At 50.5% G+C, this 14,954-nt stretch overlaps 1 protein-coding gene across 1 annotated transcript; it reads left to right on the top strand.

Annotated features, from left to right (window-relative positions):
• Positions 1 to 1,379: 1,379 nt before the first annotated feature.
• Positions 1,380 to 11,793, top strand: LOC119975615 (putative potassium channel regulatory protein). Its single transcript, XM_038815406.1, has 2 exons — positions 1,380 to 1,948; positions 10,897 to 11,793. Exons 1-2 carry the CDS (start codon positions 1,380 to 1,382, stop codon positions 11,063 to 11,065), a joined length of 738 nt encoding a protein of 245 aa, XP_038671334.1. The 3' UTR covers positions 11,066 to 11,793.
• Positions 11,794 to 14,954: the final 3,161 nt, after the last annotated feature.

Below are 14,954 nucleotides of genomic sequence, written 5' to 3'. Positions count from 1 at the left end.
GTTGGAAAGGGTTGGCTCAGTGATTTACAGGAGGATTTTGATGGAGTGGGGTATCCATCAAGGTCGTTAAGGCGAAGTGGGAGGATGGGTTGGGAGCGGCACTGGAGGAGATATTGTGTTGTGAGGTCCCACGGAGGGTAAATGCCTCGGCTTTGTGCGTGAGGCTGGAGCTGATGCAGCTGAAGGTAATGTATAGGGCGCATCTCACAAAATCTCGGCTGTTCGAAGTGATGGAGGATGTCTGTGAGCGATGTGGGAGGGGTCCTGCGAACCACGTGCATATGATTCGTCCCTGCCGGAAGCTAGAAAGGTTTTGTAGGACAGTGTTCAGCACCATTTCGGGATTCTATATGTGGATGTGGAGTCCGGTCTCCGAGAAGCCATATTCGGGGTTTCGGACAGGCCGGAGCTGCAGGCCGATGCGGGGGCAGATGTTTTAACCTTCGCCTCACTGATTGCTTGCAGGCGGGTCTTGTTGAGGTGGGGGTCAGCTTCTCCACCCTGTGCCTCGGTGTGGCGGGGGTCCTCGTGGGAGTTTTTGACCCTGGAAAAAGTGGAATTTGCTCGAAATGGGGTGAGCGATGGGTTCGACAATTGTTGGGGTTTGTTATATTTTGCATTTTGGGGAGTTGGTCACCATTGATTGCTGATGGGGGGATGTGGGGCGGGGGGGGTTTGCTGGGTTAGGGGGGTTGTGGGATTGTTGTAAACTGTAAAAATGTTGAAAATTTGTGGAATAAAAATACTTCAAAAAATATTTAAGGATCAGAACATCACACCTATATGCCCAATTCTATTGGTCCCATCCCTGCAGTGGGCAGCACCATTACTCCATTTAAAAGTCAATGTTGTGCCCATTTTACTGCCAACCAGGCCTCAAGGGTCATGTCACAAATGAAAGATTGAATGTTCGCCTGCCAACTGGCTTTCACAATGATTCCATTGATCACTGTATTGGCCACTTCAACAGCTGACTAACCACATGCTCTCTGCTTGCCCCAACTACTGAAGCTGAATAAGACACTTTCAAATAGCAATGCCAGAAATCCACGTGAAGCCTGAAAGAGTGTTCCAATGTGATCACAACACAGTGCAGAGTTTCCATTAAGGGTTTCCATGCCACCCTGAACAAAACCAGCCAGTTTACCTGGGGTGTGTTTGTCACTGCTTCTGCTTTGCTTCTTAGCAACTAAGTAGCAGCAACATTTCAAGAGAAAAACAATGTCTTGATCCAGAAGCGCTCATTTTAATTGTTCCTACTCCTTATTAATCAGGAATCTCATAACGTTTAGTTTTCCGGCTGGAAAGGAATTTGTTTGGTTCATAAGGCCAGTACTTTTTGCCTTCAGCACCTGATTCTCTGCATATTCCCATAGGAAATGGATGAGGAAAATCAACCCTTAAAGCTAAATGTTGGAGGAATGATTTTTGAGACACTTCTCGACACTCTTGTCAAGGTTCCGAGCAGCAAGCTGAGCAGGATTCTCACTGGATCAGAGCCCTCCATACAACAGATAGGGCCCAGGGAGTACTTCATTGACAGGGACGGATCTTTGTTTGGTTACATCTTAGACTTCCTCAGGACATCTGAGTTACTGTTGCCCGGCGACTTCCGCGACTATGACTCGCTGGCAAAGGAGTTTGAGTTCTATGAACTGGATCCGATGTTGTGCACACTGGAGACGGTGCAGAGGAAAAATAAATCAGAGATTCTGGAGGTACGCTACATTCGAAAGAGGACGGGAGCCTTTTTCAGAGTCTTTGGATCATCAGTGGAAACAGTTCTTGCACTTTCCAGTCAGATAACATTGCATGTAGAGAAAGCAAACTTCAGTCCACAGGCTTCCAGTGAGAAAAAGAAACCTATCACTGCCCAGATCCTTTCATTCCATGACCTGGTTTTCCAATGTGGAGCTAAGCCCTATGTGAACGGAGGGCAGGTCAATATGTAAGTACCAGATTCAAAATAATAATTTACATGCTAGCTTCATGGAGGCTGGGGGGCGGGGGGGGGGGGGGGGGGGGGGGGGGGAAGGGGGTAGTGTAGGGCTGGGGTCCGGGGGTTTTGGGCGGGAGGTGGGGAGGGTCCATGGTTGGGGAGGGGGGGGGTTGGAGGGGGAAGGGTTGGTGAGCAATGATGGGTCTCACACCATAAAGGCCCGACCACATGGCAGCCCCGCATCTCTGGTGCAGGTCCGTGCCACCTCCAAGGGAAGCAACTGGGGCACCCCCGACTGCCCTGGAGCCCTGGGCCGTGTTGTCTTCCAACACCCGCACCCCACCTTATCAGCCCACCATTTCCCCGCCGGGTTGTTTGTGAGGGTGCTGGCCTCGTGGTGGGTGGGAACTGAGGGATGTGGGGTGGTGGCATGTGGGACGGAGGTGGTGACTCACCCAGGCCACCCTGAGGAGGTAAGTGCAGCCTTTTCCGGCACTATTGCCCAGTTCTTGCGATGGGGCCCACGGCGCTCACGGCTCCTGCCACCTGTACCCAGGCCCGGTTGGCAGCCACCTTCCCACCCTGGGGAACAGGGTGTCCCACCTCTTCTCCATGGCATCCAGCAATATCTCCAGCTCTGCATCTGCAAATCTCGGGGCCGCTGTTTGTGGTGGCATCGTCTAGGCTGGAATGAGAGTGTGGGGAGTGCAATGCATTGATGAGCCATCAATCGAACGGGAGACGAGTTGCGATACATAAGTTAGGCTTTAATAAGCTAGAACTGAGCCCTGCGGTCAACTACAGTAAATGGATGACCGCCGGGCATTCTGACTATTTATACCTCGGTATGGAGGCGTTGTTAACTCAGCCTCTCGACCAATCGGAGAGCCGTCACATGACTGGTCTCAACCAATTGGTCGAGAGGCACATGACCGACCTGGGCCAATGGTAAGCCGGTGTTCTGCACCAATGGCAGACAGCTATGCAAATCATACCACCACATTCACCCCTTGTGGAGAAAGAATCCGGGGGGGGGGGGTATCAACGAGAGCTGGGGGCGGGAGAACTGGTGGGATGAGTAGCAGCCGGGGAAGGGAGAGAGAACAAAAATTTTCTCTTATCTTTTATTACATTCTTTTGGCTTCCCACTGGCCCAGACAATTAACAATAGTACACAAAGTCCCAACAAAGTCCATGGAGCTGTTGTAATTTAAATTGATTCGATCAGTCTTTTCGTGGCCCGTGACATTCTGGCAGACTGCCGCAGTGGAGTAGGTGACGTCGGTTCAGCCGATGGTGGTGGTTCCGCTGACGTCCTGGAGTCCGGGAGCGATGGTCCTTGAACAGTCTCTGTCACCCGAGCTGGCTGTGGAGACGCCATGGATGGGGAAGGGGTGGCCTGTGTGGGGCGCTGGGGGGAAAAAAACAGGCGGGGTCTGTGGTGAAGGGGGGGAATGCCGCACGCCGGCGGGTGCCAGGTCCCGGAGGGAGACCGTGTCCTGCCGACCGTCGGGGTACTCCACATATGCATACTGCGGGTTAGCGTGGAGTAACTGGACTTGTTCCACCAACGGGTCGGACTTGTGCACCCGCACATGCTTCCGGAGCAAGATGGGTCTGGGGGCGGCCAGCCACGTCGGGAGAGGGGATCCGGAGGACGACGTCCGGGGGAAAACGAGAAGACGTTCATGAGGTGTCTGATTTGTTGCGGTACAGAGGAGTGAGCGGATAGAATGTAGGGCATCGGGGATAACTTCTTGCCATCGGGAAATAGGGAGATCTCTGGACCGGAGGGCCAGTAGTATGGTCTTCCAGATGGTACCATTCTCCCGCTCGACCTGTCTGTTACCCCGAGGGTTATAGCTGGTCGTCCTGCTAGAGGCAATGCCCCTGTTGAGCAGGAATTGACGCAGCTCGTCGCTCATAAATGAGGACCCCCGATCGCTATGTATGTATGCGGGGTAGGCGAACAGGGAGAAGATTGAGAGGAGGGCCTTAATGACGGTCGATGTGGTCATGTCGGTGTAGGGAATGGCAAAGGGGAAGCGGGAGTATTCGTCAATTACCGCCAGGAAGTAAATGTTGCGGTTGTTAGAGGGAAGGGGCCCCTTGAAGTCAATGCTGAGACGTTCGAAGGGGCGGGATGCTTTGATCAGATGTTCGCGCTCAGGGCAGTAGAAGTGCGGTTTGCACTCTGCGCAGATGTATCAGTCACGGGTTACTGTCCTGATTTCCGCGATGGAGAAAGGCAGGTTGTGGGCCTTAATGAAATGGTAGAGACGGGTCACCCCTGGATGGCAGAGGTCCGCGTGGAGGGAGCGGAGGCGGTCTATCTGCGCGCTGGCGCAGGTACGTGGACAACTCGATCCGCCACCGTAAGATCTTGTCATTCTTAATCTTGCCCCTTTGTGCATTATCAAACATGAAGGCTACTGACCGTTGGTCTGTGAGGAGGGTAAACCTCCTGCCGGCCAAATAGTGCCTCCAATGTCGCACCGCTTCGACTATGGTCTGGGCTTCCTTTTCCACAGAGGGGTGGCGGAGTTCGGAAGCCTGGAGGGTTCTGGAGAAGAAGGCCACGGGTCTGCCCGCTTGGTTCAGGGTGGCCGCCAGAGCTACTTCTGATGCGTCGCTCTCGAGCTGGAAGGGGAGGGACTCGTCGATGGCGCGCATCGTGGCCTTTGCGATGTCCGCTTTGATGCGGCTAAAGGCCTGGCAGGCCTCTGTCGATGGCGGGAAGGCCGTGGGTTGAATGATGGGACGGGCCTTGTCGGTTTAATTGGGAACCCATTGGGCGTAGTAAGCGAAGAAACCCAGGCAGCGTTTAAGGGATTTGAGGGTATTGGGGAGAGGGAGTTCCATCAGGGGGCGCATGCGTTCGGGGTCGGGGCCTATCACTCCTTTACGCACTACGTAGCCGAGGATGGCTAGACGGTCGGTGCTAAACACGCACTTATCCTTATTGTATATGAGGTTAAGGAGTTTTGTGGTTTGAAGGAATTTCTGGAGGTTGGCGTCATGGTCCTGCTGATCTTGGCCGCAGATGGTGACATTATCAAGATACGGGAAGGTAGCCCATAATCCGTACTTGTCGACCATTCGGTCCATCTCCCGTTGGAAGACCGAGACCCCATTTGTGACACCAAATGGAACCCTAAGGAAGTGGTAGAGGCGCCCATCTGCCTCAAACGCGGTGTATTTGCGGTAACTCGCGCGGAGGCGGAGCTGGTGGTAAACGGACTTAAGATCCACAGTGGAGAAGACTTTGCATTTCGCGATATCGTTTACCATGGTGGAAATACGGGGGAGAGGATACGCGTCCAGTTGCGTAAACCGGTTGATGGTCTGGCTATATTCGATGACCATCCGGTTTTTCTCCGCAGTCCAGACCACCAGCACTTGGGCTCGCCAGGGACTGTTACTGCCCTCAATGACCCCTTCCTTCAGTCACCTCTGGACCTCGGACCTGCTGAATGTCCGGTCCAGGGCGCTGTACCGTCTGCTCCGTGTCGCGACAGGTTTGCAATCGGGGGTGAGATTAGCAAACAAGGAGGGGGGTCCACTTTGAGGGACGCAAGGCTGCAGACAGTGAGGGGGGGGTATAGGGCCGCCAAATTGGAAGGTCAAGCTCTGCAGGTTACACTGGAAGTCCAGGCCTAGGAGTGCCAGTGCGCAAAGGTCAGGGAGGACAAGGAGTTTATAATTTTTAAAAACCTTCCCCTGGACCGTGAGGTCCGCGATGCAGCAGCCGGTGATGTGGACGGAGTGCGAACCTGAGGCTAACCCGATTTTGTGTTTTACAGGATGGACAGGGAGCGCGCAGCGTCTTACCGTGGCAGGGTGAACAAAGCTTTCCATGCTCCCGGAGTCCAGCAGGCAGCCCGTCTCGTGGCCGTTGAGGTGGATCAGCGTTGTTGTTTTGGCGAGCGTGCGTGGACGTGACTGGTCGAGCTGAATCGTCGGCGGCGGCCGAGTAGGAGCTGGAAGAACCTTACGTGACAGTCCCGGAAGGTGGTGCCCAGGATCCGCACATGGAGTCGGGATCCCAAGATGGCGGCGCCCAGGACCCGCACGTGGAGTCGGGGTCCCAAGATGGCGGCGCCCAGGACCCGCACGTGGAGTCGGGGCCCCAAGATGGCGGCGCCCGGGACCTGCACGTGACATCTGGGGCCCAAGATGGCGGCGCCCGCGGGGCCCTCGTGGCTGCTGGGGGCGGGGTTAGCGGTGCTGGCGGGCCGACCGGAGTGGTTGAGAGCGGGGGCCGAGAGCGGGGGCCGAGAGCGGGTGCCGAGAGGCGCGAGGCCAGGCGCAGGGGCCCGGGGGCGGGGGGAGTGAGTTACGCGGTGCACAGGGAGGGCCCGGAAGGCCCCAGAGGAGAGGTGGAGGTGCGCAGGCCGGGCACAGGGGCCCGGCGGCGGGGGGGGAATGGGGGGGGGGGGGGAGATTAGCGCGGTGTGCTGGAGGGGCCCGGAAAGGCCCGGCGGATTAGATCCCCGGTCGCTGCGCGGCACAGCAGCGACCGATTTGGCGGCTGAGAGCGGGGGCCGAGAGGCGCGGAGGCCAGGCACACGGGCCCGGGGGCGGGGAGGGAGAGAGTTGCGCGCTGCGCTGGAAGGGCCCGGAAGGCCCCGGAGGAGAGGGGGAGGCGCGCAGAGGCCCGGCGGCGGAGGGGGGGAGGGGGTGGAGATTAGCGCGGTGCGCTGGAGGGGCCCGGAAAGGCCCGGCGGGGGGAGAGATTGGCGTGGCGGATGGCAGTGGGGAAGCGTGCCAGGAGGCCCAGGGCACTGCAGTGCGGCTGGGGACATAGGCGCGGGCGTGTAAAGCGGCGACCTCCACGGAGGTGGAGAGAGTCCGTGCCTCAGTTAAGCTGAGGTCGTCTTTCTCCAGCATCCGCTGGCGGATAGCGGGGGACTGCATCCCAGCCACATAAGCATCTCTGATCAGCAGTTCCGTGTGCTCAGTGGCTGAAACTTGGAAGCAGGAGCAATTCCTCCCCAGGACAGCGATGGCCTGGTAAAATTAGTCTAATGACTCACCGTGGAGCTGTTGTCTGGCGGCCAGCAGATGTCGGGCGAATACTCTGTTGACTGGTTTAAGAAACTGTCCATTCAGCTTAAACATGGCCGCATCGTAATCTTCCTCTTCCTTGATTATCGCGTAGGCTGCTGTGCTCACGCTGGAGTGGAGGACGTGAAGCTTCTGTGCCATGGTGGGGGGGCTGGTTGCAGACTCCAGGTATCCTTCGAGACATGCCAGCCAATGTTGAAAAATTTCTGAAGCGTTCTGAGTTTGCGGGCTGATGCGGAGGCATTTGGGCTTGATCCGGAACTCCATCTTCAAAAATCTAGCTTATTAAATTGACGAGCCATCGATCGAACGCGAGACGAGTTGCTGTACAAAAGTTAGGCTTTAATAAGCTAGAACTTAGCCCTGTGGTTGACTACAGTAAATGGACGACCGCCGGGCGTTCTGACTATTTATACCTCGGTATGGAGGCGTGGTTAACTCAGCCTCTCGACCAATCGGACAGCCGTCACATGACTGGTCTCAACCAATCGGTCGAGAGGCACATGACCAACCAGGGCCAATGGTAAGCCAGTGTTCTGCACCAATGGCAGACAGCTATGCAAATCATACCACCACATGCATCTTTGCAGTTCCAGTTTGTCAGGTCCTCCAGTGCTAATCCCGACCCCAGCGAATCCGATGCTGGTGTGAGTTGGAATTACACGAACTCCACGTGGTGCGGTGCAGGCACATTAGCTTGTCCTGAATTTCTCCACGACTGGCACAGCCATAGGGACAGTAGAACACCCGCTATTCAGTCCCAGCATCAGCACTTAAGTCTCTCAAGCTGAGAATCAAGTCTATCGTGTTTACAACGCTGAAACAATTCATTTGGCTCAAAAAGTCTACCATGGTACTTATGCTCAGCACCAGTTTCCTCCCACCCTACTTTCTCCCCGTGTGTGCGTGGGTTTCCGCCGGGTGCTCCAGTTTCCTCCCACAGCCCGAAGATATGTGGGTTAGATGAATTGGCTCAGCTAAATTGCCCCTTCGTGTTCAAAGATGTGGGGTCACGGACAGATGGCGAGGGGGGGGGGGGGGGGGGATAGTGTGTTCTTTCAGACAGTCGGTGCAGACCCAATGGGCTGAATGCCCTCCTTCTGCACTGTCGGAATTCTGTGCCTCAGTGGAAAATGCCTAGAAATTCATAGTTGTAAAGACTGCTATCAGGTTACTTCTCTGTCTTATCTTTTCTAGAGAAAAGAGCACCTGTGTTCTTAGGTTTCTGCGATCATTTTCATAAATCTACATTGCATCTTCTCCAGTGACCCTACAGGGGGCAGCAGGGTAGCATGGTGGTTAGCATAAATGCTTCACAGCTCCAGGGTCCCAGGTTCGATTCCCGGCTGGGTCACTGTCTGTGTGGAGTCTGCACGTCCTCCCCCTGTGTGCGTGGGTTTCCTCCGGGTGCTCCGGTTTCCTCCCACAGTCCAAAGATGTGCGGGTTAGGTGGATTGGCCATGCTAAATTGCCCGTAGTGTCCTAATAAAAGTAAGGTTAAGGGGGATGTTGTTGGGTTACGGGTATAGGGTGGATACGTGGGTTTGAGTAGGGTGATCATGGCTCGGCACAACATTGAGGGCCGAAGGGCCTGTGCTGTACTGTTCTATGTTCTATTATTTTTTGTAACTTGGAGTCCAGAATTATCCAGAATAGTCAAGTGTGATATAACCAAGTTGTATATACAGGTTACGCATATAAGATTAACATCATCTTTCTGCTTTTGAATTCTATTCGCTTTAACTGCAGTTTTTGTGTGCATTTGTTACGGCCTTTTAAATCTGCATTTCTAATTTTAATGATGGATGAATCCATACCTTTCGATTCCTCTTCCCCTCTGCCCAATTTAGCCTTTTCTTTCAAAGGAGTACCTGGCCTTCTTATTCCTCTAACAAAAATGCGTCACTTCACATGTCTTTATACTTTAATTAATTTGCGATTCACATATCTATTCTGAAAATTTTTTAACACCTTCTTGGATTTTGTCAGTCTTCCTTGCGATTAACTGTAATGTGCAATTAGGTTTTGTCTGCAAATGTTAATTTAGAACTCCGATTCCAGAGTCTAAATCGTTTATACAAATTTTTATTTATTTTTATAGAATCCCTACAGTGCAGGAGGCCATTCGGCACATTCGAGTCTGCAACAACCCTCTGAAAGAGCACCTTGCCTGGGCCCTCTCTCCCTCCCTATCCCCGGAACCTCACGCATTGGTCATGGCCAATCCACCTAACCTGAACATCTTTGGTGAACGACAGTGGTCCCAACATTGATCCCTGTGGAATACCAGGTCACGTTCTGTCAGTCTGAGTAACTATTTATCCCCTATTCTCCAAGCTATTTTGTTGTCCATTCTTCCACTGATCTCGACTCCACTCGCTCTGACCTTAGTCATGTGGCTATTATCACCATATCAAAGATCTTTTGAAAATTCAAGTTTAAACATTGCTTTGTTACCCTGGTCTACTCTTTCTGTTATTGCTTCACATTTATCAATACGATAGATTTAGGATGACCATCCATGCTGATATCTCTTTGTTTTACATTTTTGGCATCAAGCTGTTTTCCAGTACATAATTGAGTAAATTTGATCTTTCCTACCATTGATGTAAAGCTAACAAACTGGTCCATAGTTTCCTGGATACGTTCGATCTATTTTGAATGTAAAAATAACAGCACTCTGACAGTCCTCTGGCTCTATTTCCTTTCCTATGATGTACAAATGGTCTGTGCTAACTTAGGCAATCACAGCAAATGCCATGTTGGGGACAGTAAGGTTGGCCTCTGTGCAGGTGAACCGCATTCTTATCCACTAACACAGACTTTTAAGCATAGTGAATGACAATTGGAGCAATGTGAAGGGTGGAATGCAGATCAAATTGACAAGGAGTAAAAGGGAAAGTTATATAGAATTAAAAGGCTTTTTGTTTCCCTATATCCTTGGTTGCTAAACAATGCAAATCAGCAATCTATTGTTATCGGCAAACTTGCATTTCAAAGAACTTCTCGATAATCCTCAATGGGAGAATCCATGGGGCAGATTATTGACAGTAATTTTAGCACATTATATTGGTGTGTACATAGAACATAGAAAATACAGCACAGAACAGGCCCTTCAGCCCACGATGTCGTGCCGAACTTTTGTCCTAGATTAAGAACAAATTAATCTACACCCCATCATTTGACCGTAATCCATGTACCTATCCAATAGCCGCTTGAAGGTCCCTAATGTTTCCGACTCAACTACTTCCACAGGCAGTGTATTCCATGCCCCCACTACTCTCTGGGTAAAATACCTACCTCTGATATCCCCCCTATATCTTCCACAATTCCCCTTAAATTTATGTCCCCTTGTAATGGTTTGTTCTACCCGGGGAAAAAGTCTCTGACTGTCTACTCTATCTATTCCCCTGATCATCTTATAAACCTCTATTAAGTCTCCCCTCATCCTTCTCCGTTCTAATGAGAAAAGGCCTAGAACCCTCAACCTTTCCTCATAAGACCTACTCTCCATTCCAGGCAACATTCTGGTAAATCTCCTTTGCACCTTTTCCAAAGCTTCCACATCCTTCCTAAAATGAGGCGACCAGAACTGCACACAGTACTCCAAATGTGGCCTAACCAAGGTTTTGTACAGCTGCATCATCACTTCTAGGCTCTTAAATTCAATCCATCTGCTAATGAACGCTAGCACACCATAGGCCTTCTTCCCAGCTCTATCCACTTGAGTGGCAACTTTCCAAGAGCTATGAACATAGACTCCAAGATCTCTCTGCTCCTCCACATTGCCAAAATCAATCACATTGTCCATCCTCCACATTGTCAAAATCACATCTCACAAAATCAATTTTTTAAAAGATGGTTTTAATTTTACCTCTTCTATTCCTCAGATATGTGCAAGTGGCTTCAGAGGACAGAAAAATTCTTCTGGGCTTCAATGTATTGGGAATTCTTCTTGACTATCTGACAAAGATTGGATTTTATCTGCAGAATACTCGGGCAATACACCAACAAGAGGACACAGTGGACTGTTATACGTTCAAACGCAATATGAAGTAAACCTCCAGAAGACACAAGCATCGCATAAGTGATCAGTGCTCAACAGGGACATGAGAGAGTTGGGAAATTAAGTGTGTGTCTTTATTATAAACAGCTGATTACATCAGACAGTTGGCACACATATAACAAAATCCCCACTGACTAAATGGAACAATTGTTTTTTTTTCAGTGATAAGTGTTGGGAGATGGTGCCTTGTGAGTTCATTTGACTTATAATGCTTTAAAACTAATCCAATGTGATTGTGAATCACAGCAATAACATGGCAGAAAACAATGCCAGTGGCAGGGTAATCCAGATCCTGGATGGTGTTACAACTACTGTAACGAGGGGTCCACAAAGGTTTTTGAGGATCTTGTGGACTTCACCTTTATGGTAAGGACAGTCCAAAAAGATATATTTTGAGCTTGGCAAACATGTCGAAAATGAAATGAAAATGAAATGAAAATTGCTTATTGTCACAAGTAGGCTTCAAATGAAGTTACTGTGAAAAGCCCCGAGTCGCCACATTCCGGTGCTTGTTCACAGAGGCTGGTACGGGAATGTCAATAGGAAGTGCAAGATTAAACCCACCATTTAGTTCCTTCTTTGAAATTTTACCCCAATATAGAACCAACTAGGATGATATTGATACACAAAAGTTCAGCCTATGTACAGTTTTTGAGATTTATATTTCAGTTTGATTTCCCAAATTATCTCGAAGCATTCTCAATCCTTTTGTTCAAGGCCCCATCCGGTGTTATGAAAAAATAAATGAACCGTTGTAACACAGGGATTCAGTCTGTATAAAAATTAATTAAACCTATATATATATATTTGTTATTTTTGTTTTACTTAACATAAAACATGTTGCTGGTGTTGAGTAACGACTCTGTTAAGATGTGGAGGTATCCTTGATGAGCACACATGCCTGTATGCTAAATGATCATCCTTACTCTATTATGCTAGAGTAAATACTGTTAGAATCCATAGAATTCCTGCGATACAGGAGGCTATTTGACACACCAAGTCTGCATCCACCCTCCAAAAGAGCACTCTATCTAGGCCCATTCCCCTGCCCTATCCCCGCAACCCTGCGCATTGATCATGGTCAATCCACCAAACTGCAGTCAGTAGAGCTATAATGAAATTGGTAAACTGGCATTGAGGGAAGACTGTCGCTGAGATAGTCATATTAAGGTTGGTAGACCGACACTGATTTTGGTAGTTATACTTCAGTTAATAAACAGCTGTTTGGTAAACTGTTACAGTGCTTGGGACTGCAATTGGTAAAATGTCACAAGAGATGGAATGCTGATGAGAGAGATGGCGATGACAGCATTGACAGCTCTTGCTTCTCCTTTTGCTCATTACTAACAAATCAATATGTACACTGCAACTGGATGCCGTTTCCTTGACAATAAGGTGGACCCACAATGATATCCTTCTGGGGCTAAGTGGCGGTTTCTGATTCCTCACATCTTGTGCGAGGCCAGGGATTAAAATGATAGTGTTGGCATCGATTGGTAAGTCAGGACTGGAAGATATAATTGTACGCTTGAGACTCTGTAACCTTTGAGAATCAGCATAAGTCAACCTGAAATTCACTGTATGTTGAAGACAGCAAGCTGCTGGAGGACACCCCAAGCCTTAAAGTTTCTTGTGGATCCTTGATCAGGATCTGCAAAAGGCTGGTGTTCACCTGATCGATACTCTTGCAATCTTTACTATTGAGAACTCAGTGAGAAAGGCACGGGTTGTAGGCCAAAGTCAGAACAATTTTTGACCTACAAGGGAGTTGACGGTTACAGTGTAGAAAAATGCACCGAAGGTTACAACAGATCAGCCATTTAACTACTATCTAACTCAATAGGTTATAAACTGGTTACAGCACTGAAGGACGACATTTGGCCCATTGAGCCAGTTGTCCATAATGTAAGAGGTTAGGTTAATGTGGAACGTGTCAGTAGACAGTCTACTTCATCAGTAATGTAAAAGGACAGCCTCAATGATAACATTGAGACAACAGAAAAGATGATGGAAAAAGCACCAAGTAAAGAGCCCGGCAACTGGAAAAATTAGAGAAATGAAATGAAATGAAATGAAAAATGAAATGAAAATCGCTTATTGTCACGAGTAGGCTTCAATGAAGTTAGTGTGAAAAGCCCCTACCTGCAGGATAAGAAAAGTGCAGGGAAAATGGCAACAGAACTCAAAAAACGGTTAGAATGAAGAAACCCGTACATTTGCCAGTGTGCTTTGGTCATGTCGAAGCCTGGATCAATTAGTGTAGTGGCAGAACCGGCGTAAGTTTACAAGTACAGAACTGTTAGGGGACTAGCAGAAAAGGTTAGCAAAGAACAGGGCCGGAATTCTCCGACCCCCCACAGGGTCGGGGAATCGCCCGGAGCCTTCGTAAATCCCGCCCCGCTGTGGCCGGAATTCTCCGCCACCTGGGAATCGGCGGGGGCGGGAATTGCACCCCACCGGTCGGTGGGCTCCCCGCGGTGATTCTCCGGCCCACGATGGGCCGAAGACCCGCCGCTGTCTGGCCTCTCCCGCCGACATGGTTTAAACCACCTCTGTGCCGGCAGGAGCAGATGGTGCGAGCCGGCCCCTGGGTACTGGGGGGGCGCGGGGAGATCGGACCCCAGGGGGTGCCCCACGATCGGGGTCGTAGGGGCACTTTTTTTGTTCCATCGCCGCCACGGCCTCCACCATGGCGGAGGCGGAAGAGACCCCCTCCATCGCGCATGCGCTGGTGGTGACGTCAGCAGTCGCTGACGCTCCGGCGCATGCGCGGACTTATGCCGACCGGCGAAGGCCTTTCGGCCAGCCCCGACACCAGTCGGCGTGGCATCAAAGGCCGTTGGCGCCAGCTGGCGGAGGGGGGGGGGGGGCACTCCCGCGCGGGCCTAGCCCCTAAAGGTGCGGAGAATTCCGCACTTTTGGGGAGGCCCGACGCCGGAGTGGTTGGAGCCACTCCGCTACTCCAGGACTCCCCGCCCCGCCGGGTAGGGGAGAATATAGCCCCAGATCCTTATTCTTCTCTGTTCCATTACAGTCGTGCAGATGGCATAATAATCAGAAGGGGCATAAGCAAGATGGTTTTGAAGCTTTTGATGCCATATTTCATAGGGGCCTTAGAAGGAATATATCATAGAAAGGATAAAGTTCAATAGACATAGCCAGAGACTGGGAGAGCGCATCGATTCTTTCATTAGCAATTTATATAAACTAGCTGACAAAGGTGAATGTGGATCCCTGTAACACCAATTAAATCGGGAATGCATTATTTTAGGAGTTTTAGAAGAGACTTTATCAGATTTTCTGCAGTCAAGGGAGGATTTAATGCTACCAAAGGCCATGCAGTTAACCAGTCAGGCAGAAGTAAAGCAAAATTGTGTCCATTCAAAGTGATAGATTTCTGGAGAAAACTGACTGACACACTGCACTTTTTAGAACACAAGTAGCAGTCACCTATTTAAGAACAGGGGATGATTGAAGAGGGCCAGGTAGCCGTGATTACTCAGTGTTCTTGCTGTTGCAGGAAAAAGTTGCAGACCCGATAATGCCCCAGCAAAAATGTGGAGCGCTATTCTTTCACAGGATCTGGGTGTCACTGGCTAGGTCAGCAGTTTTATTGCCCATCCCTAATTGCCCTCGTCAAGGTAGTGGCAAGCTACCTTCCTGAACCACTGTAGTCCATGTGGTGTAGATAATCCCACAATGCTGTTGGGGAGGGAGTTACAGGATCTTGATCCAGTGACAGTGAAGGAACAGTGATATAGTTCCAAACCAGGATGATGAGTGAATCGGCAGGGAACTTGCAGGTGGTGGTGTCCGCATACATCTACTGCCCTTCTCCTTACTGGTAGAATTTGGACAGTGCTGTTGAAAGAGCGTTGGTGA

The sequence above is a fragment of the Scyliorhinus canicula genome, chromosome 13 (genome assembly GCF_902713615.1).
Source record: "Scyliorhinus canicula chromosome 13, sScyCan1.1, whole genome shotgun sequence".
NCBI lineage: Eukaryota > Metazoa > Chordata > Chondrichthyes > Carcharhiniformes > Scyliorhinidae > Scyliorhinus > Scyliorhinus canicula.
This window is presented reverse-complemented; position numbering and strand designations above follow the sequence as displayed.